The sequence below is a fragment of the Chionomys nivalis genome, chromosome 11 (genome assembly GCF_950005125.1).
Source record: "Chionomys nivalis chromosome 11, mChiNiv1.1, whole genome shotgun sequence".
Taxonomy (NCBI): domain Eukaryota; kingdom Metazoa; phylum Chordata; class Mammalia; order Rodentia; family Cricetidae; genus Chionomys; species Chionomys nivalis.
In genome coordinates, this window is record NC_080096.1 from 255,233 (window position 1) to 280,849 (window position 25,617).

General features: G+C 45.4%; 1 protein-coding gene across 2 annotated transcripts; it reads right to left on the reverse strand.

Annotated features, from left to right (window-relative positions):
• Nucleotides 1-30: 30 nt before the first annotated feature.
• Nucleotides 31-22,812, reverse strand: C11H1orf159 (chromosome 11 C1orf159 homolog). Of its 2 annotated transcripts, XM_057784677.1 has the most exons (9): nt 22,706-22,812; nt 12,379-12,475; nt 10,215-10,290; nt 6,708-6,803; nt 6,323-6,388; nt 4,194-4,328; nt 3,878-3,903; nt 3,756-3,786; nt 31-2,150 (listed from the first exon to the last, which is right to left on the reverse strand). In XM_057784677.1, the coding sequence occupies exons 2-9, from the start codon at nt 12,451-12,453 to the stop codon at nt 2,053-2,055; spliced, it is 603 nt and encodes a 200-aa protein (XP_057640660.1). In that variant the 5' UTR covers nt 12,454-12,475; nt 22,706-22,812; the 3' UTR covers nt 31-2,052. The 2 variants fall into 2 exon arrangements, with proteins under 2 accessions (XP_057640660.1, XP_057640661.1); XM_057784678.1 differs by lacking the exon at nt 6,708-6,803.
• Between the last annotated feature and the right edge of the window lie 2,805 nt (nt 22,813-25,617).

Sequence of the window (25,617 nt, forward strand, 5' to 3'; positions counted from 1 at the left end):
CTATTGACTGGACACTATGACCTCAGCAACTCTTATAAAGGAAAGTATTTAATTAGGACTTCTGTTTCAAAGGTTTAGCCCATTATCAGCGTGGCAACGCATAGACAGACATGGTGCTGGAGAAGTTGAGAGTTCTACATCCAGGTCCACAGGCAGCAGCAGGAAGAGAAAGTCACAGGGCCTGTAGAGCTTTTGAAACCCAAAGCCCACCTCCAGTGACACACCTCCTCCAGCAAACTCACACTTCCTAATCCCTCTCAAGTAGTGCCTCTCCCTAAAGACTAAGCATTTAAGTATTTAAGTCCATGGGAGGCATTCTTATTCAAACAACCAAAGGCAGGATGTCTAGATCCTATGGTCTCATTCTGCACTCTTTAGTTCCTCCACTAGTCAGCAGACAGACATTTCCATGTCTACGCAAGGGCTTTGAGTGGAACCACTGAGCTGGACTCAGGTGGCCGGCATAGAGTCCTACTTTCCCAAAGGGTGCCCCCCACAAAGCCTAGTGATGTATCTGTAGTCTTTTTTTTTTCCTGGATTTTTGTTTGTTTTGAGACAGGGTTTCTCTATATAACCTTGATTATCCTGGAACTTGCTTTGTAGATAGGGTTGGCCTTGAACTCAGAAATTCTCTTGCCTCTTCCTCCCAAGTGCTAGGATTAATGGTGTTTGCCACCACATCCAGCTGCATCTGTAGTTCTCTCTGAAGGGCCATCAATTGGCACCTTCTATCTCAAGTCCTAAGGAGCGGGGTAGTCACTTCATACAAGACAGTGTCCCGAACATGTAGAACAGGCCAAGGCCACATGTGGGGATGGACTGCCATATTGCCAGGCCCACCAGGTAACAGGTGGCAGGTCCTGGACCCTGCTGAAGGGGTTCTGCCTTCCTGGTTCTGTCCCCTGAATATGGCAATGGGGCAGGTGTCCCACACACATTGAATAGATGACCCCTGGATAGTGAGGCCAGAGGAGAGAATATCTAGTCTCGTTTAATTGGTCCAACTTTAAATCACTGCTGCTACCTTAGCCACTGGTTCAAGTCTGGGGAAGTAAGCTCACATCCCTGTTAATAAGATCAGATGTGGGCCAGATGGTGAAGATGTTAGACACCCTTGGGCCATAGAGGGAGGTGGCATTGGTTAACAGGGCACCTTCTTCCACAGGAGCATATGGCTAATGCTACCAGCCACAGGAGCAAAGACAGGACCGCTGGTCAGCATGCTCTCAACAAGCCCAGCAACACAAATGACCTGCAGGTGTCCAGATATGGGGGCCTCATGGGTAAACATTTTGAGTATCCTGCCTGAAAGGTTTAGATTCTGTCCCTGGGAGACTAGGTTCTGCTTGTCCCTAGAATCAGGAAACCTAGGACATTCAATTCTGCAACTCTCAGAAACGTATGCCTTACGCCTTTAATCCCAGCACTCGGGAGGCAGAGGCAGGCGGATCTCTGTGAGTTCGAGACCAGAGCCTGGTCTACAGAGCTAGTTCCAGGACAGGCTCCAAAGCCACAGAGAAACCCTGTCTCGAAAAACCAAAAAAAAAAAAAAAAAAAAAAAAAAAAAGAAATGTATGCCTTAGAGGTTAGCAGATAAATTATCAGGCCAACGCTGGAGCAACCTATCTCTGGTACCAGTTTCCAGGTTGTTTTCTCCACTCTCTGGACCTTGGTTTCATTCTTTTTAGCTTGATGGTGATGAAGAGAGTACTGTCTAACATGGGCTCCACTGGGTGGCCTCCAGATGTTTTGACCATTTGGATCAGGCCTGTGTTGAAGCTGTTACAGATGCTGGAACTTTGCCCAGACTCTCTATGACTTGTTCTTGAGTCCTCACTTCTCACAGATGGTTACTCCTGTTAAACCACATAGTAAGGGTGGGACAGAAGATCTCATTACATAGAGGTTAGCTCTCCCTAGCAACTGTACGTATCTGTCTCTGGGAGCCGACACTGGCCTATCTTAAGCCCCAGGCCCTTTGTGTGTTGAGTTCACTGGAGGGGAACCTTGGGTCTCCAATGCTGTGCTGTGAAGTCTCAGTTGACCTCTGGGTCAGACGTTGCTGATGTGGGCCTCCACTGTGGAGAAGGCAGAAGGATCCCTGTTCTTGTCTGGGTGCTGCTCACGCCTGATGTATCTTGGCTTCCTCACTGAAATGGGGTTAAAGAAATAGGTAAAGTTCAGATCTTTGCCAGAACAATAGGCTCTCAGGAGCATAGTCAACAGTCACAGAGCACAAAGCCCATGTAGGGAGTTTATTCTAGCAAGGAAGTGATGCTTACTAGGCTCCCTTGTACAATGGTAGTGTCTTCTGATGGAGGTCCCCATGAGCTCAGCTGTTTCCTATCAAGACCCCCAGACTCCACACCCTGGCACCTGGGCCTGGATCAGAGCCCAGCTATTCCTTAAGACAGAAGCACAGAGCCGGGCGGTGGTGGCGCACGCCTTTAATCCCAGCACTCAGGAGGCAGAGGCAGGCGGATCTCTGAGTTCGAGGCCAGCCTGGTCTACAAGAGCTAGTTCCAGGACAGGAACCAAAAAAGCTACGGAGAAACCCTGTCTCGAAAATCCAAAAACAAACAAACAAACAAACAAAAAAGCAAAAAAAAAGACAGAAGCACAGACTACATCTGCATTATGTTCTACAGGGAGTTGGATGGCACTCTCTAAAGACAGGCTCACCCAAGTTTTGAAGTTTATGAACATAACCCTAACTTGAAAAAAGGTCTGTGCAGATGTGATTCTATTAGAATAGGCTTAGACCCCATGACTATTATCCTCCTGAAAGGGAGAAAGGGACACGGATAAGCAAAGCCACAGGAGGTACAAGACACTAGGAATGAGACATGAAGGATTCCCTATCCACCAGGGACACACTTTTCTTGAAGTGGCTAGTGTGTGTCTTTTGCTGTGTGGTGGTGCAGGTCACTGGCAACACCTATAAGGTACTCAGGGACAAGGCTGCATTGGAGAACTTGAGACAGGTACTAATTGGAACAAGGTAGGTCTGGCTTCATCAAGAAACTACTTTATCTTCAAAAGAAACACTCACTGGTTCTCCACTGTAGACCAGAGACAGTGAAGACAATGAGTCTGCTCTGGGGCTTAGAGCTGTGCAACTACGGTCAGTCAACCTACCTGTGCTCACGGCACCTCCTACACAGTGGATTATAACCCTATCTGTGCTCACGGCACCTCCTGCACAGTGGATCACAACTGCACTCAACCTGCCTGTGCTCACGGCACCTCCTACACAGTGGATTATAACCCTATCTGTGCTCACGGCACCTCCTGCACAGTGGATCATAACTGCACTCAACCTACCTGTGCTCACGGCACCTCCTACACAGTGGATCATAACTGCACTCAACCTACCTATGCTCACGGCATCTCCTGCACAGTGGATCATAACTGCACAGGCCTGGCAGGGAAAGGCTCAGGAACTGACATATTCCTTGCAGCTCTCAAGCAGAGCTAGGCTTAGACATGAATACGGATGAAGCAGGGAACCTGGCCCTATGCTGAGGAAGGGAGGCAACATGGAAACCATGTGTGTTGATGAGAAAGAAGAGTAGTAATGCCTGCTGAGCACCTGTCCTTGACCCTGACTTATGGAACAGTTTACATAGAAAGTGTAAAGGCAGGTCAGGTCCTAGAAAGGGATATCTGGGGATAAAAACTATAGAGCAGGCTTTGAAGACTGGTCCACAGTAAGACCCTTCCACCCAACTCCCATAACATGCTGCAGCCAGTACCTGAAGACTGTGGCAGGGGGACCATGGCAGCCTTGAAAAGAGAAAGGCAAAGTGAGACTTGGATGGCCTGGCACAGGTACAAATAGCCCAGGTCGCTCAGCCTAGCAGAGTAGGTTACTTACTGTTTCACCAGGCTGCAGGACAGGAGCTGGGGAAGAAAACAACATGTCACTCTGTTGCCCAGCAGCTGCCGCAGCTCTGCATGCCCTGAGCACTGGGAGCCTGGACAGCTGCTCACCATTTCTTACCCTGGAAGCTCTTACGCAGCAGGGCCCACCCTCATGTTCTCAGCTATAAGAGCGTCCAGAGGCACTCTGTGGAGACCCTGTGCCTGCTCTGTATCTGCTGGGGATCACCTACCTATGTCCTGAGTGGGGCAGGCTCTGGACAGTTCCCCTGAGGCTAGGCAGGTGGAAACTCAGTCACAGGAGGAAGTACCTCTGTCTCTCCTGTAGAAAACCTCAGGAAGTTTACTGGAGCGCTTGAGGTAGAAGAACCCAGCCACAGAGAGGATGAGGCCTGTGCTGATGAAGAGTGTCCCCAGGAAGAGGGAGGCTGCCACATGAGGACCCCCTGCAGGCAAACCAACAGCTGCCAGGAGAGCCTGGGTCTTGGGGGATGGATACCGGTTCAGTGTTCCTTGCGTAACCCCTGGGACCCACCATTCCCCAAACATACCTGAGCCCTGACTAGGCACCAGCCACATGTCAGAACAAGGGCTCTGCACTCCTCCACAAGCCCAACACACCTCACCACAGGACAAGGGACATCATAGTGCCCACTCTCTCCTGGACCAGGCTAATTTTGTGCTCTCTCCATTAGACTGGCCCCAGCCTCCAGCCTTTGGAAGCAGGTACTTCTGCTGCAGCTCATTTTGGATACATGCAGTTGCCTCCTGCTCAGCTCCATTTGTTTGGGGTCAGGACATGCTAGGGGTTATTACTTCACAGAACAGTGTAACTGCCAGCTACGGCAAATATCTTTCTTTCTTTTTGTTTGTTTTTGAGATAGGGTTTCTGTCTGTGACAGTCCTAGCTGTCCTGGAACTCACTTTGTAGACCAGGCTGGCCTTGAACTCACAGAGATTCTCCTGCCTCTGCTTCCCAAGTGCTAGGATTCAAGGGGTGTGCCACCATGGCCTGACCTTGGGAAGTATCTTTCCTTTTTTTAAAAGTTTTTAAAAATTAATTTATATTTAAAAATAATCTTTTCTCATTTTACATATCTATTCCACTCCCATTCCTTCCCCTCCTCCTAATACCCCACCTTCTCCCCACTGCACCTGCCATCTACTCTTCAGAGAGGGTAAGACTTCTCATGGGGAGGCAACAAAGTCTGATACATTACTTTGATGCAGGACCAAGGCCCTCCCCTCTATATTTAGGCTGAGCAAGGTATCCCTCAAAAAAGAATGGGCTACAAAAAGCCAGTTCAAGCAGTAGGAATAAATCCTGGTCCCACTGCCAGTGGCCATAACGGCTGCCCCAACCACACACACATCTCTCACCCACATTCAGAGGGCCTAGTTTGGTCCTATGCAGATTCTCTCACTGTTCAGTCCAGAGTCATTGAGCTCCCATTAGCTCAGGTCAGCTGTTTCTATGGGTGTCCCCATCATGGTCTTGACCCCTTTGTTCATATTATCCTCTCTTGGACTGGTCTCCAAAAGCTTGGCCCAGTGCTTAGCTGTGGATCTCTGCATCTGCTTCCATCAGTTGCTGGATGAAGGTTCTATGATTCTTAAGGTAGTCATCAATCTGATTACAGGGGAAGGCCAGTTCAGGCACATTCTCCACTATTGCTTAGAAACAGACAAGATCTCCCGGGAAGGCTCTTTCTTACTGAGACAGACTCCGTGGACCTTGCTGAGTCATTAGTATTGTGCAATAGATGTGTCTATACTACCCCTACCCTAAACACCATTGTTCTGTGCCACTGACTTCAAGTGCAATTTCTGGTTGAGAGGAGAGATGGGTTCTAAGGCCCATAGGAAGAACTGAGCCCTCTTAGAATAGGACTCCAAGTCTAAGATCCAGCACTGTTGAAGGATGAGGGTCAGAGTGATGTGTCCCTAAAATGACTGTGTCACCTAAGAAGAGGCAGTCTTGTACTGGAGCTCGGTCCAGCTTCCTAATCTATGGGACTCCTCTGCATTGGGCATATTCTCTTTACCAGCACCACCCCAGTCCCCTCTCTTGTTTGCCTGGCCACACTGATACTTCAGACTTCCACCCCTTACTCCCCAGGCCTTCATTTAAGGTGGGCTTGAGGACTCTGGAGATACAAGCATCAGGTAAATAGGGTTTGTCCCTTCCTTGAAAACAGATCAGGAGGCATGACCTGTGTGTTTGCAGTCTCATCAGTGGCCTACAACCTATAAGAGCAAGATGGGATGGGCAATGCAATCCCTAAGGCCTGGGGGTCAGAGTGGACTATGTTTGCTGTGGTCTCAGTGGTTCAGGATTGGCACTGGTACCAATACCAGCTCTAATTAATTATGGGCCCCATCCCCAATCCCAGGTCCTAATCAGAGGCACAGTTCTGGATTTATGAATTAAAAGACTTACCAAAATGTGGCTGTCCAGGTATCCCTGAGCTTCTGTTCATAGGAAACTGCATGCCCCGGCCAGTAACTATGAGAGAGCAGAATTGAGGGGAGGCCTGGGCCATGCCAGGAACCCTACTGAGGCCTCACATATAGTCCTAAAGGGACAGCTCAGGTTAGAGATGAGAAAGTAAGGAGCGGTTCTCACCCACAGCTGTCCTCAGTGAACAGAACTCTCAGGGAGGGATCCAAGGGGCTGCTCATTAATAGACAACATTACTGGGAGAGGTGGGTACCGCCGTTGGAGAGGACAAGTACAGTGGTTCCCTTAGTTTCTCCCCAAATAGGACATGAGGACCCTTGTGAAGTATGGGGGAACTGGGGTAGATAGCTTGGAGAAGACATACGAATTCTGCACTCAGAGCCATTGTATTTCGGGAGGGTCCCGTTCCAGCAGCGGACACAGCTAGCACTCCCATCTGCATTCCAGTGCCTGTAGCAACCTGTACCAGTCAAAGTAAGTCAAGGTCATCTCACTGTCTTCTGTAAGCTTTTCTGTATTATGAACTTATGAACTGGTAATTTTCTCTCTCTCTCTCTCTCTCTCTCTCTCTCTCTTTCTCTTTTTTTTTTTTTGGTTTTTTTCAAGACAGGGTCTCTCTGTAGCTTTGTAATTTTCAACTCAAGAACATTAACATGATGTGGAAATCTGTAGGCACAGGCTCCAATTCCAGAAAAAGAAATAAACTCAACAGAAAGCATAGTTTTCAACCAAATTCATGTGGATGCCCATCATTAAGGCAGTCATTTCTTTTCTGGATGCCTCAGGAGACTATTCAAAGTACTTAGCTAAAATGAATAGGTATCATGTTAAGGTCCAGCCTTATCCACCAGAACCATTTCCTCCAGGATATATATGCAGGATACTGCCGACATATGGCAGTGCACCCTCACTTGGGCCTCTACATTGGGACAGGGGCACACGGGCTTGTTTGTTGTCCCTGTGCTATTTCCCAGGGTCTCTGTAGCAGGAGATGTCTATCCAAATGTCTATCCAAGATTGGCACTGACCAAAGCTACACCTTCATTCCGAGAGTGACCTAGCCTGTACTGGCCAGTGATTTGTGGACAGCTGTTCTCCTCTGACAGGGCATCCTGAAGGACACCTTACACCTTTACTTCTAACATCCCCAACACAGAAGATGAGCAGACACGGTCCACAAATGTTGATGGGGTACTAGAAGCCACAGCTCGATATTGGGCAGTATGTAGAGCTAAACCATGGGTCATTAAACCTTAACAATGAAGGTTATAATGTCTGATCTGAACAGATGGGTTGTGGTGAGACAGAAGCCTTTCTGTGGTGGCAGAGATAGTATCAACAGCAATGGACAAACGGTCTAAGAAGGACATCAGCCCATTCCAGCTCTACCAATGCTGTGGGCAAAGAAAACCACACAGGATCAAAGTCCAAATTCTCAGCTCTACTTGGGTGGAAGATTCCTGCTCAAACATGGAATCATAAGATGAGGAACAGGTCTCCTAAAGTGCCTAACTTTATTCCTCTTATCAATTTAATACATAAGTAGATCTCAGGAGAGGCATGTGTGTCTGCTAAAGGCAAGACTAAAGAACATGGAGTCCTCAGTACAAAACCCAGCACCAAGAGTAAGATTCCCAACAGGTATAGTGGTGCATGTCTTCAATTCCAGCTCTTGGGAGACAAAGGCAGGTGGATCTCTAGGAAATCCAGGCCAACAAGACTACATAGGGAGAACTTGTCTCAAAAACAAAACAAAACAACAAAAACAAAAACAAAAAGAGTGAGATTCTCCCCAGAATCAGAATCACCCTTTACTAATTTCCTGTGTCGAGACATAACTGACTCTATTGTGGGCTGATGCTGGGTTGTTCAATTACATGCACAAAAAGAGGGTGGCCAGAAAGTCATGTGGAGCCCTGAAGGCCTATGGGGCTCCTATGTCTTCCCTGTACCTGTGCCCAGAGCCACCTTATTCCAGCCCCTCTGTGACTAGCATTACCTTGGCATAGTAGCCTGCACCCACTGAGCCATCTCTGGACAATTTGTAGCCCCATGAGATGCCTGGTCCCAGGCTCTCCTGTTAATGTGAAGGAATCCAGGAAAGTTCAACTTCCAGAACTTTAGGTTAGAAGGCTGATGAAGGCCATTTGGCACCTGCGTTGGTTTGAAAGAAAATGGCTTCCATAGGAAATGGTACTATTAGGAGGTGTGGCTTTGTTAGAATAGGTGTGACCTTGTTGGAAAAAGAGTGGGCTTTGAGGTCTCCTATGTTCAAGTTACCCCCAGTGTGGCACACGGTTCACTTCTTGCTGCCTGCAGATTAAGATGTAGAACTCTCAGTAGTTTCTCCAGCACCATGTCTGCTTATATGCTGCCATGACCCACCATGATAATGAACTAGACCTCTGGAACTGTAAGTCAGCCCCAATCAAATGTTTTCCTTTAAAAGAGTTGCTGCGTGCCGGGCAGTGGTGGCTCATGCCTTTAATCCCAGCACTTGGGAGGCAGAGGCAGGCGGATCTCTGTGAGTTCGAGACCAGCCTGGTCTACAAGAGCTAGTTCCAGGACAGGCTCCAAAACCACAGAGAAACCCTGTCTCGAAAAACCAAAAAAAAATAAAAAAATAAAAAAAATAAAAGAGTTGCTGCAGTCAGTGTCTCTTCACAGCAACAGAAATCCTAAGATGGCATCCTCAGATTTTCTCTGCTCACCACAGAAAAACGCCCTCCTTCCCTTGTTACTACACTCATTCTTGGTCCCCATCTCCCCTCCAGTCTCAACATCTTGTCCGTGTTCTCCTCCCATGAACTTGTCAATGTTTTAGGGTACTTGCTTTTTTGAGCAGTCTCTCTGGGTTTATGTAGTCTTGAGTGTAATGGAACTCAGGACAGGTACCAAGGAGTACCTCTTGACAAATCAAGTGACAGCTGAGTCAATCTAGTCACCCCCTCAAGACTGACCAACTTTTTATCACAATCATTTCTTGCCTCAGGACAGGCAAAGACAGTGGGTGGTCGTGACATCATCTTACTTGGGTCTTCCTCTCCCAGAGGCCCCTATTTGCCTTCTCTCACCAGCCCCAACCTCTGTTAGCTGCCTCCAGGAAGCACTACCTTCCTAGCCTCCAGGAACCTTTTGTAGGACAGGGACCTGACCTTTGCCATGCTGACACTGGGGATGGACTACCCTCTGTGGTGGGGTCATCCTGTGCTCTGAGACTCGTGAACAGCACCCTGGCCTCATCTCCAGATGCTAGAAGCTTCAATTAATTTGCAGCTGTGATGGACAAAAACGCCTCCAAACATTGCTAGATATTCCTGGGTCAAGATTCCCCACGACGTGCTGGTGAGATGATCCAGCAGTTAAGTGCACTTGTTTTCTTGAAGAAGACCTGGATTTGGTTCCAAGCACCCACACAGAGGTTCACAATCATCCATAAAGATCTGATGCTCTCTTCCGGCCCCCGAGGGTACCAGGTGTGCATGTGAAGCACACCTAGAGGCAAACATTCACAAATAAAATAAAAATAAATAAATAAATCTTAAAAAAAGGGGAGGGGGATACCTCAAGAGCTTTTAAGTCCTGAAAGTGCTATCCTGGCTTAGTTTTCTTCTGAACCCTGTGCCTCCTCCTCTGAACCTCCCTCTCCCTGTGCCTCAGCCCTTCATAGAACAGTCCCCACAGGGTCCTGCCTATACCAGACAAGGGTGTGGTTAGGTTGCTCAAGAAGGAAATCCAGGGAGGCCTCCTTTGAGCAATGCCACAGCCTGTGCTGCCCAAGTTCCTCCATTCCCTCAGCTGTCTTGAGACACTGAGGAAGGATGATGGGGTAGTGATTAGTCTGCTATTTACTTGTAACAATGACGCTTACCTGGGCCACATAGGCCTGTGCCCGGGCAAGTAGCATTGAAGTCTACCACGTCCATACAACACTCGGGTCGCTGGGCCTAGAGGAGAGACATAAGTGAGACAGGCTGGTGAGTGCCTCGCTCATGCCAAGAACAGCACTGGTCATAGCAGGGTCTTAGCTTTCTCGCTACCCACAGCTCCCAAACTCTCTAGGGGCAAGTGACATCCCTTCAGCAAGTGAATACTCCTACCACACTCCTACTGCAGCCTGTGTTGAAAGAGCACAGGGAAGATTCTAGCCCTCAACATGGAGACCAAACCTGGAAGTTACTGGACAGACTTGATTTTTCTACAAACACCCGGACTCCACACCTGTCACAGCGCATGAGTCACCATCCAACAGGTCCTTCTCCCACTGTGCAGAGCCTGTGACCAATGAATATCTGGTGACTGAATAAGCTATCAAATATAAGGCTAGAATCTGGCTAGGTGTGACCAACACTAGCTACCCAATCTCCCAAAGGCCAGGAAGGGTAAGACCTAATGAATTCGTGTGAATTGGCTTGGGGTCTGGGCCTCAGATAGCCTGGCATGGTGTGGCACAGAACAAACTGGCCTAAACTAGAATACTTTTGACACTGGAGAGAGCTCAAAGGAAGTCTTTGGCTATCTCGATAAGACCCTCACAGAGTACTGCCCTCCCTATATTGAAAGGGTAGGGACAAGAATCCGAACAGCAGCCTAGCTAGATCCCTACTTAGTGACCCTCTGTCCAATTACACTTCCTTAGAAATATCCCTCTTCCCCAAACCCTAACACTCAAGAAATTTAAGTTATATTGTTTGCCTTTTCTCTATTTTTAATTTCTAAATTTTATTTATTATTTTTGCTTTGAGATAGGGTTTCAGTATGTAGCTTTGGCTGGCCTGGAACTCACTGTGTAGGCCAGGATGGCCTGAAACTTATAGATATCACTTGTCTCTGCCTATCAAGTACTGGTTTACAGAAAGAGTTCCAGAACAGCCAGGGCTACACAGAGAAACCTTGCCTCAAAAACATAAATAAAAAAACACCTCGGGGCTGGAGAGATGGCTCAGAGGTTAAGAACACTGGCTTTTCTTCCAGAGGTTCTGAGTTCAATTCCCAGCAACCACATGATGGCTCATAACCATTTGTAATGAGGTCTGGTGCCCTCTTCTGGCATAGATGTATGTATACATAATAAAAATAATTAAAAAAAAAAAAACCCTCAGAACTCTACTGCCTCAGTCTCCTGTGGGATAGGATTACAAGTTTGTGGTTTTTCCTGTGATCTGAATTTAGTTAACAGGAGTGCCTAAAGGATAACAGGGTATAACATGATGAATAAAAATCTAGAACAGATATTGGGGTTCAAGATGAAGATTAGAAAAGCAAAACTGCCAAGCCACGAGTGAAGTCTCACTTCTACCAAGGCTGGGCGACTGCAGAATGATCCCCGAGCCTCTGTCTCCTCCTGTCTTATATTCCCCTCAAGTGCTGGGATTAAAGGCGTGTTACTCCCTAGTACTGGGACTAAAGGTCTGAGTCACCAACACCTGGATTTGTTTCTGCATTGGTCTTGTGTAGCCCAGGGTGGACTGGAACTCACAGAGATTCATCTGCCTCCGTCTCCCAAATCCTGGGGTTAAAGGTGTGTGATACTAATGCCTGGCATCTAGTGACTTAGTTTTACCTTCTAATCTTTCATTACCCATGGCCAAGTTAGTAAGGGATTCCCCATACATCACCCCATCCTGCCTGGCTTGGAGAGAATAATGGCAGATACCAAAGCTCAGGCCACTGGAGTGTAACTGTCTTTGACTACTTCTGGTGGGAGCCAGGATGCCTGACCATGCGTGCCTACCAGTCATTAGCTCCTGAGCAAGCAACAGCTGAGCAGGTAGCTCTGGAGGGTGGCTCTGCAGAGACTCTAGGTCAGCTATAGCAATAGGTAGGTATGGCAGAGAAACTTCTAGAAGTCATAACACAACAGGTGATGGGCAGTGTAGTCATTCCAACACTAGCAGTGGACTCCAACGGGATTCTACCAGGGTCAGGCTAACATAAGTGAACCCTAAGTTCAAAGACTGATATTTTTATGGGATGAGAATCTATTGCCTCTGAGGAGACTTCAACTTCTTCCCATGGGGCATGGGATCACCTACCTTGCTTTCTGTGGACTTGCTCATGCCTCCTCCTATCAGGAGGCCAGCCAAGAGCATGAGACACTGCAGGGTCATGCTGGGGAGCTGACAGGGAGACCTGTAAGACAGAACAGGGCTCAACGAGGAGGTGCTGGTAAGGGTGGGAGGAGCTAAGAGGGAGATAACCGTGTGATGGAAGGGCTTTAATGGAAAGAGCAGGGCAGCCTTTCAGGGACGCAGTGATGCAGTCAAAGCACCCTTACCTACTCCTCCAGGGTGAGAACTACAGACATCAGCTCCTCTCTACCTGGGATCAGTTGTTAGCATAGCTAGGACTATGAAGAGCTCACAGCTGTACACTGCTATAGTTTTAAGGCTTAAAACTCAGGAATCAAGGCAGGTGGACAGAGCCTTGATTGAGAGGGATGACCTGGTATTCCTTCCAGTGATATGCTGTCAGGATGCTGAAAGCAAGATTTCCCAGGATGCAGACACACTGCCCTAGTGAAGCCCTAATCACATCTTAAGCACTACTAACAAGGTTTGGTTTCCTTGTGTGTGGCTGGGGGTTGGGATGGACATGGGTTCACTGGGAATTTTCAGTGATACAGTGTTCCGCCTTTCTGAACTTGGGGAAACAAGAGGAGGTAGAGGCAGGTGAATCTCTCAGTTCCAGACAGCCAGGAATACACTGAGAAACCCCATCTCAAAAAAACAAGAGGAAGGATCCAGAGTCGAAAAAGGAGCAAAATATTGCAACGAGATTTAAACCTTAGAACACCTGGTGCCTGAAAACTGCCGACTTAGTGCTTATTATGTCTTATTTTTAATATAGAGGAAAACATACCACAGAGCCTTGAGGCAATATCATGTGTACAGTTCTTAATAATTTTTTTCCTGTTTTGGGACTAAGGGTTTCTTGTATCCTGAACTTGATCTGTATCAATACTACCTTTTTTTCTAAAAAACTTGAAAAAAATTTATGCATGTGTGTTTATCTGCCTACCACAAACATGCCTGACACCCGCAGAGTCAGAAAAGGACATCAGATCTACTGGAACTAGAGTTACAGATTATAACAGTTACAGTTATAAGCTGCCATGTGGGTGCTGGGAATAGAACACAGGTCAGTGCTCTTAACTGCTGAGCCATCTCTCCATCTCTCTCATCTTCTCATGCCTCTACCACAGAGTGGTGTGATTACAGATGTGCAACATTGGCTGGAGACTGAACCCAAGGCTTTGTGTACACTAGGTAAGCATTCTATCAACCGAGCTACATCCCCATTCCTTTTAATTTTTTCAAATATTATTTTATTTTATGTATATGAATGTTTTAACTATATGTATACATGCACATCACATGTGTGCTTGATGCCTACAGAGATATCAGATCCCTGAAACTGGAGTTATAGACAATTGTGAACTGGCATGTGATTATTAGAAACCCAACCTGGATCCTTTGCAAAAACAGGTACTCCTAACCACGAAGTCATCTCTATAGTCTACCTCTCCCTGAAATCCCCTTTATAACAAACTTATGTTAACCCATAAAGTGGTACTTGTAAATCAATCAAAGTCCAAAATAAGATTTGAAGAATATTTTTTGCCATAAGGATTACCTCTTAAAAAACAAAAAAAGTTAGCTAGGTGTGGCAGATTTCTTGTGAGTTTGAGAACAGTTTGGTCTACCTAGTGAGTTCCAGGCCAGCCAGAACTACACAGTGAGACCCTGTCTCAAAAAACAAAACCAGGGCCGGGCGGTGGTGGCGCACGCCTTTAATCCCAGCACTCGGGAGGCAGAGGCAGGCGGATCTCTGTGAGTTCGAGACCAGCCTGGTCTACAAGAGCTAGTTCCAGGACAGGCTCCAAAACCACAGAGAAACCCTGTCTCGAAAAACCAAAAAAAAAAAACAAAAACAAAAAAACCAAAAAAAACAAAACCAGGCCTGGTGAGATACTGGCTGCATTTCCAGAGGACCTGTCTGTAACTCCAATTCCAGGGGGTCTGACATCCTCTTCTGGCCTCTGAGGGCACTGTACGCATGTGAAGCATAGATACACATGAAGGCAAAACGTCCAAACACATAAAATGAAAAAAAAAATCTTTAAAGAAAAATCATTATCTCTTAAGATACTAAGGATGTATCTGAGCTGGTAAAGCACTTGCAAGAGTGGCAATAACTGGTGTGATGGTACACACCTGCGATCCAAACACTTAGGAGCTGGAGACAAGAGGCCCAAACGTAGTATAGCTACATAGTAAACGCAAGACCAGTCTGAGATACCATGACGTCCTGTCTCAAGTAACAACAACAACAAAAATAAATAAATATGTGTGTTACCTCTATGCAGACTTTTTTTTTTTAATTTATATATTATGTATACAATATTCTGTCTGTGTGTATGCCTGAAGGCCAGAAGAGGGCGCCAGACCTCTTTACAGATGGTTGTGAGCCACCATGTGGTTGCTGGGAATTGAACTCAGGACCTTTGGAAGAGCAGGCCATGCTCTTTAACCACTGAGCCATCTCTCCAGCCCTCTATGCAGACTTTTTAATTAGCAGAGGCCACTGCAGCACTGAAATGGCAGGCAAGCTGGACATCTCCAGTTCTGGTACAAGAGTAGCCTGAGCTTCACTTCCAGGTAGACTCTCTGAGAGAACACAGGGAAGCTTCACTTTGAGGTTAAAAATGAGGAACTACACTCTTTGGCCTAGAGACAGTAGGAAACCCCACTTGAGACCTAGGAAGGGATCATGTGGGTTACCTGACCCATGGGGTGAAGGTTCAGGATGACACAGGCCCCAATCCTATCAGGAGGGAAAGTGGGAGCATGTACGATAACTCACTTTATATTGGATTGAAGCCAGGACTATTGAGAAAATGACCACATTATACGGGGGTCACCTGTGAAGCCTGATCCTGAGCCTTTCTGGCACTCATTATTAGTACATGCTTTTGTTTCAGTATTGCATGCTGAGTTTCAAAATACATTCTGGGCTTGACTTAACTTCTCTAAGGTGTGAAATCTTCTTAGAGACATATTCATATCATATTCTCAACTACAGGATGCAATCAAATGTCAACTTTTCTGTGAATTTAAGGTTTGCTCACCAAAGGCAGTATTTCTCTGTCCTGGAAGAAAACTCCATCTGCTCATTGTGAGACAAGCATTCCCTAGACCCAGGTCAAGTAGAAAGATGCCAAAGTCCAACATTCAATTAACACTGGCATTTGCTGTTTGGTCAACTTTATTGAAGCATAATTTGCACACAATAAATAACATCCATTTAAAGTAAACAAATCAGGGAATTCTGGAAACCCTATGAGGCCATCACTACACCAAAAAAAAAAAAAAAAAAAAAAAATCAAAGCCTTCCGTGAGCCCCCTACAACCTTCAGTCCTAGGCAGTCAAGCTGACCTTGTCACCTATAATTTCATAAAAATAGAACATACTGGTTCCTTTCATTCAGCACCAAGAATCTTTAGATGCAATGTGTTCTGTGTGTTCTGTGAATTACTATGTTATTGTTATGTGGCTATACCTCATTTCCTTTACCTATCACCTGCTGACAGGTTCCTAGCTGTTCCGATTTTTCTAGAAATCACAGGTCCTTGAGCACACACCATGTGAACCTGTATTTCTATTTCTCATAGGTAAAAACCAAGGAATTTGTATTGGATCAGATGTGTGTTTAACCTGTCAAACTTTTTTCCATATAGTGGTACCTCTTTACTTTCCCACAAACAGAGCAGAAGAATCAAAGACTTTGCATCCTCACCAATATTTGATATTGGTGGGCACATAGTGGTATCTCATTATCAGCATTTCCCTGACCAGTAATGGTTTGCATCTTTTTATGTCATTAGTCACATGTCAAAAGTCAACACTGAAGTATCTTTTCACATCTGTTTTAATTGTATTGTCTTCCAATTACCAAGACACAGTAGTTGTTTAACATGTACTTATTTGTTCACTTTGTGTGTGCGTGTGTGTGTATGCACAGGTATACACACAGGCCATAAAACATAACCTACAGCATATGTGGAGGCCAGAAAACAACAGTCACTTCTCTACTTTCACCATGTGGGTTCAAGATATCAAATTCAGGTTGGCAGCCTTGACTGTAAGACCCTTTACCTACTGAGCCATCCCATTAGCTCAGCAGTTCTGTACATAATTTTAAATTTTGGTTATTTTCATGTGTGTATATACATATATGCATATATATACTTGCTATGGCATCATGGAAGTCAGAGGAAACTTGTGGGAGTCAGTTCTCATCTTTCACTATGTGGGTCCTGAGAACTAAACTCAGCTTTGTGAGGCCTGGTGGTGCCTTTAGCTGAGGATTTCACTGGTACTGAATTCTTTCCTGTTGTATGTGGTGTATAAACATGTCGAGAGGCTATTGAGGCCAGTAGTCCACACCATCTTCTTTAATTCTTCTCCACCTCATTTTTGAACTTCAATGAACAGATAATAGCTGCTGCTGAGAGACAACGGATTGTGGAAGGGACTGCTAAATTAAACCAACCTATATATATATTTTTTTTAAATATTTATTATGCATACAATGTTCTGTATATATGCCTGAAGGTCAGAAGAGGGCACCAGACCTCATTACAGATGGTTGTGAGCCACCATGTGGTTGCTGGGAATTGAACTCAGGACCTTTGGAAGAGCAGGCAATGCTCTTAACCGCTGAGCCATCTCTCCAGCCCCCCAACCTATATATTTTAAGACTGTCTTGAGGTAGAAGCAGGTAGTGAGGCAAAGGTAGGCAGATTTCTGTGAGTTCAAGGCCAGCCTGGTGTATGGAGCAAGTTCCAGGACAGGAAACAAGAAGTTATGGTTCTCTTCCAAGTTAACAGAGATCAGATTTGACTGAGGTGACCTCCTGAGGATCTTGGCTACAGACATGAGGGAAAGGTCAAAAAAGACTACAGGACAGGTAACATATATGCTGATCCCTCTGAAACTGGACGAGACATGATAAATCCGGTTGGCTACAGAGTCCTCATAACAGTCTGGCTATACAGTCCAAACGGACTTATAAAGTTGACTGATGTCTTTTACCTGATCAAACATAAAACAAATCATCTTAGCTGACGTGTGCACACCACACATTCCATACCTGTGTTAATGCAGATATGTATGCTACCTTTAAATGCTTACGTGTTTTCAGAACAAAAGGATCAGATATGAAGACAAGTAGCCCAATGATCCAGCCTCTCAGAATGCCTCAGTAATTCCTCAAAATCCTATACCCAGAACAACTTGGAAGCTGCCAGCTGAGATGGTCCAGCCTCAGACTACTCCAGCTAAGATTTCAGAGAAGCTCTGCCTTATCTCACAGAGACTAAAAGAAAAGTAATACAGCTAGCTTTCTCAGGATTTGACAGTTATCCTAATTTTCTAAGGGTCCCCTAGAGATGCCATCACCCCCAGAAAACAGGAAGCAGTCTAGAGAACCTGATGCCCACATTCCCAAGAAATGGTGTTGAAGGAAGACCGCTTGTCCCCGGCTGCTCAGCCTCAAAATAACAACACAGAAACTACCAATTAAGTCATTGCTTGGCCCAAAATGCAGTGGGTCATTTGTGGTCATTCGGTGGGTTATGGATGTCTGTTATTGTTTAGGGGGATTGGTTACAAATTATTATTGGTCAAGTCAGAAAAAAACCCAAACAAACAAACAAAGGATATTAGATTCAGGAATCTCTTTCTGAAGAGAAAAAAGGGAGATATAAAAATGATAGGATAAAAGATTATTGAATCTACTTTCAAACTAAAAAAACTACTAGTCTCAAAAATTTTACATACATAGGGATTTTTGTATAATGATACAAATTTAAGGCTATTTTTGTTAGAATATATTATGTATGTTTCTACTCTAAGGTATTATACCTATGATGCTCATTTTTAAATGTAATATAAAGTTCTAGACGTTAAAGGCTATTATTAGAAACCGCCTAAGATAATTAAGAAATGTAGGTTAGTAGTTAATCATCTATAACAATCAAATTTGTGGCCATGTTAGAAATGTTTTCAAGGTCAAACAGATATTTTAGATAGACATGTGGTCTTCAAACATTTCAAAGACTGATGTGGGATTCCCCTCTGTATGCTATGAATATGTTTTATTACCATTGGTTATTAAAGAAGCTGTTTCAGCCAATGGCTTAGTAAAGACGTGCAGGAAATCTGAACAGAGATATAGAAAGTAGAAAGTAGGTGAAGTCAGGGAGACACCATGTAGCTGCTGAAGGAGAAAGACGCCAGATGCCAGACAGAACCTTACTGGTAGGCCACAGCCTCATGGCGATACACAGATTAATAGAAATGGGCTAACTTAAGATGTAAGAGTTAACTAGAAATATGCATGTTATTGGCCAAATGGTGTTGTAATTAATATAGTTTCTGTGTTATTATTTGAGTCTGGGAGGCTGGGAAAAAAGTGAGCAGTCTCTGCCTATAAGAGACCTATAAAATATGGTATTTAGGATGTTATAATGACATAAGGCTTTTCACAACAATGAGACAAGTCTGTTCCTGGCAACACCAATCTACTTCAGAGAAGATAATTAGGTATCAAAGAAAATCCAAATGGAGTTTGTTTTCTTTTCTTTTTTTAAAAAATATTTATTTATTATGTATACAATATTCTGTCTGTATGCCTGCAAGCCAGAAGAGGGCACCAGACCTCATTACAGATGGTTGTGAGCCACCATGTGGTTGCTGGGAACTGAACTCAGGACCTTTGGAAGAGCAGGCAATGCTCTTAACCTCTGAGCCATCTCTCCAGCCCCCTGGAGTTTGTTTTCAATGCGGCAAAGTTAGGCACTTGGCAAGAAACTGTTCGTGCCTCAACTGCTGACAGTATGCTGTCCAAACTGGACAAGCAGGACACAAAAGGTGACTGCCAAACTTTGCCAAGACAAGGTAGGACAGTCCTTCACAAAAGAGTCTGTCATATATTTTAGGCCTGTAGGCTGCAGATGGTTGCCCCAATGCTGCAGAGGATCCTTGGTGACTGTCTAGGCAACAAATCTCTTTGCTGCTTCTATAGTTTCGGAAGTTGTTTGCTCTGCACTTCCTGTTTACTCAGGTAATATATCCTTCTCAGCTCTCTGATGGGGTTTAAGACTAATAGTTATAGTTAGTTTTCCTTGTTACTAAATTCAGAAAAGAATCTCACAAAAGAGGTGTAAAGTCCGTAAGGTTGAGAGACATAAAAACTTAAACTGTTTATCTAAAAAGATGTTTTAAGGTCTAAAAAGATAGTTTTAGGATTGTGATACAAGTTATGATAGATCTACAAGAGCTAGTTCCAGGACAGGCTCTAAAGCTACAGAGAAACCCTGTCTCAAAAAACCAAAAAACAAAAAAAAAAAAAACAAAAAAAACAAAAACAAGTTATGATAGAAAGTGGTTTAGGAATAAAATTTTGGATTCATCAAGATAGGATAGATAATAGAGTATTTTCTCTGAAATTGCCAAATACAAATGGACTGGACTTTGTAAATATAATTATTACCTGAAAATTATTATACATAGTTTTACTGTGTTAGAGTTACATCATTCCTTTTTATTTAGACAAAAGGGGGAAGTGTTGTGGAATATTTGTTTATACTGTGAAGATGTGTCTTTGCCAAGGCATCTTTTGATTGGTTTAATAAAGAGCTGAATGGCCTATAGCTAGGCAGGAAGAGTTTAGGTAGGACTTCAGGAGACAGAGAGGACTCTGGGAAGAAGAGAGGTGGAGTCCCCAGCCAGATGCGGGGAAAACAGGATGTGTAGGAGGAGAGGTAACACCCACAAGTCACATGGCAGGATGTAGATGAAGAGAAATGGGTTAAGTTCTAAGAACTAGTTAGAAACAAACATAAGCTATAGACAAAGCTTTCATAATAGTAAGTCTCTGTGTCTCTATCAGTGAGTTTGTGGCTCAAAGGAAAGTTCGACTACACCCTTCCCCCATGGTTGATTAGGCACCACCTCCCTTTTCCCTGGTAACACTAGAAAGAAAAGTATCCTAACTGTCCCTCCTCAGGCATCCAGGTCAAAAGAACAGAATACATCCGGCCATGGTTAATGACATAACATACTAACATGTGCCAAAGATTGAAATGTCAAATACTATTCTACCCTTAAAAGGTAGTTTAGGCCAGGGGTGGTGGCACACACCTTTAATCCTCAAACTTGGGAGGCAGAGGCAGGAAGATCTCTGTGAGTTCAAGGCCAGCCTGGTCTATATGATGAGATCTTGTCTCAACAAAAAAGTACATAAATAAGTATGCAAAAAGGTAATTTAGCTGGTGGTTGAAGAGCTGTGGAAGAGAGGGCAGAAAGAATTGCTATCTTCCGGACATGATATAACCACTGCACACATGAACTCACCGAAACTATGGTTATTTGTGCAATATGAAGTCAACAACAAGATCAGTTAACATCCCAATAGACAGTATTAACTGAGCTCAGTGAACTCACAAAAATAAAAAATTACCAGGAGTGGTGGTACAGGCATTCGATCCCACTCTGGGGGCAGAGGTAGGTGGGTTTCTGAGTTTGAGAACAGCCTAGTCTACTCATGAGTGACTAGAACCTGTAGAGGGCCAGAGGCTGCCAGATGCCCTGGAACCGGAGTTACAGAAGGTTGTAGGCACCATGTAGGTGTTGAAAACTCATCCTTGGTCCTCTTCAAGGACGCTAATACTCTAAGTTGCTGAACCATCTCTCCAGCAGTTTAAGATTTATTTTTAATTACGTAATTATATGTATGTATATTTACAAACATAAATGCAGGTGCCAGAGGAGGCCAGAAGGAGTTGGATTCTCTAAGTTACAGGTTTGTGAGCACCTGGATCTGGGTGCTAGAACTAGAACTCACATTTTCTTGCTAATTATTTGCTCTTAACCACTAAGCCATTTTTCCAGCCCCCAAACAACGCTCATTATCATCACCATTATTATTATTATTATCTTGGTTTTTTTTTTTTTTTTTTTTTTTTAAATATTTATTTATTTATTTATGATGTATACAATATTCTGTCTGTGTGTATGCCTACAGGCCAGAAGAGGGCGCCAGACCCTATTACAGATGGTTGTGAGCCACCATGTGGTTGCTGGGAATTGAACTCAGGACCTTTGGAAGAGCAGTCAGTGCTCTTAACCTCTGAGCCATCTCTCCAGCCCCTTATCTTGGTTTTTCAAGGCGGGGTTTTATAAGTAACCCTGGCTGTCTTGGGGCCTGGAACTCAAGAGATTTGCCTGCCTCTGCCTCCTGACTGCTGGGATTAAGTGTGCCACCACTGCCTGGTAGCAATGTTCTTTAAATGAGTTATCCTATAGATCCATAGATCCAAATTAACATGGAAAACAGATGCCAGCCAGTTCTGAGAAGTGTTGTGACAGACGCTGCCAGTGGACAAGATGAGCTCAAGTTGCATTGAGGAAGACTAATAAGGCCAGGATATGTAAATTAAGAAAAGAAACTATCTGTATAATCCAGATCAATATTCCTTCTACAAGCGTCAGGGTAAAAAAAAAAAAAAAAAAAAAAAAGTACTCAAATTATTGTGTGGTTCTTATCAAATGCACCCACAATGAAACTATTTTTGTGACCTGGATCAACCTGGGAAAGCCAAGCCATTAATTTCTGCAGGATTTATGATAGAGAAAAAGCAGAGGCTGAACAGTAAGGGCCTAAAATGTGAGAGACCCTAGATTCAACTCCCCACACCACCTACACCACCAAGGGGGTTAAAAAACAAGAACAGAAACGACCTCCGTTCTGCCTTCTCTGTACACTGTGGTAATACTAAGAAACACCACCAACAAAATTATGGGCCAACAGAAGCAGGATGATCCCAAGTTTGAGGCTGGCAGGGGCTACATGGCCAGTCCCTGTCTCAAAACAACAAAAACTAAATACGGGGCCAAGTTTGATACCTTTAAATCAAAGAGGCCTACAAAGTTGAGAATTCACTAATAGAGCTGCGGGTAGAAACTGCAAGGGTCAAAAGCCGAAACGAGGTGGGAAACCTATCACGGTAATATACTGGGACGTACAGCAAAGTCTTCAACTTAGTCCCACAGCTCCCAAATCCTGCTCCGCTCCCTCTCAACCTCCCCTTCCTCTATCTGTCCATTAGCGCAACCACCACGCTCCGCTCGAGACTCCTCCCCTGCCGCCGCATCACTGGCAAAATGGCAGCGAGGCAGGGTGGGCACTGCCCCGCCGGGCCGTGGGCGACTTCTGGAGTCTGAGCTACCCTAGCCCCGCGGCCTTTATCGCGTCGTTGCAGCCGACACCTCGGTCAGACCAGGGCCCTCACTCACCATACACCGGGCGGATTCCTCTTTCATACCCGCCGCCTCGCGAAGGCCCCGCGAGCGCCCCCTGGAACTTGTAGTCTCTGGCCCAACCCCCGCCCAGGCGTCGGCGGTGTCTGTCTGAACAAAAAACTACAACTCCCAGAGGCCCCCAGCCCCGAGGCGTTCATCCGGGATTCTCTCCAGGCAGCTGGGTTGGGCTTGGAGCACTGATTGAGAAATGTAGACTGGGGATAGGGTGTGTCGGGAGGTGGTGGTGGGGTGACACGAAACCGCTACTATATTCCCCAATGTTCCTAGCTGCGGCCAATCAGAGCCTAGTCTGGCTCTAGGCCATTGGGTAGGAGTTGTGACCTCAGAGTACCTTGCCAACTTGCCCCAGAGACTCTGAAAAGATATCATATCTTCCACCCAAGGCCACAGTAGCTTCAGAAACGTTTAACTGGCCCTAGTTTGTGATTGAGATGGGTCAAATGTAGGGGAAAAGGGCCAGCCAAAGAAACACACCCTAGCCCAGAAACGAGAGCCAAAAGATTAAAAAAGGGCCAGTGAAACCAGAACCAAAGAAACGCACTCTGCCCCTGACCAACTCGGCACAGCAACCAACCATGAGCAGGAAACCCCCAGAAGGAAAAATAAGCAATCCCTGAACACGAAATCCAGCCAGTCTCTGAGTTTGTCCAAGCTCCACCCTAAAAATCTTCGAAAAACTCCGCCCCTATATAAGCCCTGTGCCTGTTCAGTTCATTGCTCCCCCTTTTCCACTCTGGTAGGGGCAGCCACTCTCTGGATTCCTCCCTACCAATAAATCTCTTGAATGAGGTTTGGGTGAGGACACCTAGCAGAACTTCACTGAGGCAACCCTCCCCTCCTGGGCAGAGTTGTTGCATTGGGGAAACCTTTCCGTGGAGCAGAACTATAAGTTGCTGCACTTAGAGTGAACTTTGTGGTATTCTTTGGCTCCTGTTTGCTGTAATACTTTTCCATTCAAGCAGCAACACTTATAGGAGATGCATTTCAAACTCACTCAAAACATATGATTTGATTGGTTTAGCCCCATTTCAAAATGAACACTTAAGATGTTCAAATTAAGCTTTTTGTTAAAAAAAAAATCTGGTTTTTCTAATTTACCTTGGGTGTCTGCTCAGAGATTTGGACTCAGTGGGAGGCCACACCCATGCTGAGCTAAGCACGGAGCAGCTGAGGTCACTGCGTGGAACACTTAGGAGTCTATCTCTGGGCTACCTGATCTCCGGTCTCTCCAACTTACAAGCCTCAGGCATCTGGACTTCTTAACAGAAGCCATCCTAAGACTCCTTGACCGCCACCTTGACACAGGAGAAGGAGGTGGGCTTTTTGCGGTCCATCAGACTCTGAGGTGGAGTTGGATCACTAGGCTGTACCTGGGGAGCGCACAGGGGCGTACACCAGGGTTGTGTTTTGAATAAAGTTTGGGAGTGTCAGGCTTTGTTCTGTGCCTGCGTCAAAACTGGTTTTTCACCCTGTTCTGGAGTTGCCTCCAACTCAAGCTCGCTGCCAAGCCCTAGCTCTCCACTAGGCCTCCCTAACTTCCTGGATACTGAGGTGACCTCAGTTCCTCTGATCTGGTAGAGCTGGTCAGACAACTCAGCATTCTTTGTGCAACCTCTGTTTACTTTTCCCTGGAAATCTAGTCTGAGGCTCAGCGGCTGTAAGGATTCAGAGAGTTAGAGCTGCTGGCCTTCTTGGCCATCTGCAGTGACCACTGTGGCACAGGGTGATGGGACTGTGGTAAAATGGGCTGTATTCTTCCCAGATGAGTGACATCAGGACGGCATAATTTCTGCTTTTGTTGCTTTGGATTCTTCCTCTGGGCTACCTCTAGTATTTCTTACATATATTTGAAAAGGACAGATGTCCTTGAAAGGGTTGTATGTGTCCACTCACCAGAGACTTGACTCCTTTGAGAGCTGGTATACCAATGAGGGGAAGAGACATTGGTCACTAGTGTACCTCCTCCCCCAATTCCCCCATCCCTTCACTCTGGGACGATTTGATCGGCTAGCTCCTCTGAAGAAAACATTCTCAAAGTTGAAGGTTTTTGTAAAATCTGGGCTTTCTACATTATCCTCGGTGTCTGCTCAGAGACTTGGACTCACAGTGGCTCAGTTTTCCCTGCTGACCTCTGTCTGTTGCCATCCAGCATGCATCCTATGATTGATTGTAGGTGCTGTCTCAGTAATTTTTTTTCTTTTTCCAAGACAGGGTTTCTCTGTAGCTTTGGAGCCTGTCCTGGAACTCACTCTGTAGACCAGGCCTCAAACTCACAGAGATTCACCTGTCTCTGCCTCCTCTTGAATGCAGGGATTAAAGGCGTGAGCCACCACATCTTAGCTTCTGTCTCAGTATTTTTGTCCAAGGTTAAAATATCAAAAATTTTTTATGAAAATAGAGCTCTGGTCTTAGAAAAGGGCGTCATTCACCTGAGTTTCAGTTTCTGGGTGCCTCCAGGACCTCTCTGGCAGCTGGTGATGTCTTTTGTCTCCAAGAATCATCCAACATGGTATGTGGGGGTTAAGTTTGTGGGAGACTAGTGGAAGAGGCAAGTGCTATGTGAAAGAACTATAAAGGGTCATGAGGCTTGTGATTCTGCAGTGTGTGTGTGTGTGTGTGTGTGTGTGTGTGTGTGTGAGAGAGAGAGAGAGAGAGAGAGAGAGAGAGAGAGAGAGAGAGAGAGAGACTTTTCAAGACAAGAGTTGCTCTGTGCAATAGCCTTGGCTGTCCCGGAACCAGTTCTGTAGATCAGGCTGGCCTGCAGCTCTCAGAGCTCTGCCTGGATTAAAGGTGTGTGCGCCACACCCAGTGTGGATCTGCACTTTCAAGGCCATGCTTTTTCCTTTGCTCAGTAGCTACTTTCATTCTCAGGAGTGCTTTTCCTT

Excerpts from the sequence above, each read along its gene's own strand:
- C11H1orf159 (XM_057784677.1), bottom strand. The coding sequence starts at position 12,453 with ATGACCCTGCAGTGTCTCATGCTCTTGGCTGGCCTCCTGATAGGAGGA. Across the intron at positions 6,389-6,707 it reads TGGCTCTGAGTGCAGAATTC|TTACTGGCCGGGGCATGCAG; the intron begins GTATGTCTTCTC and ends GCTCTCTCATAG. Across the intron at positions 3,787-3,877 it reads TCCTGCAGCCTGGTGAAACA|GCTGCCATGGTCCCCCTGCC; the intron begins GTAAGTAACCTA and ends TCTCTTTTCAAG.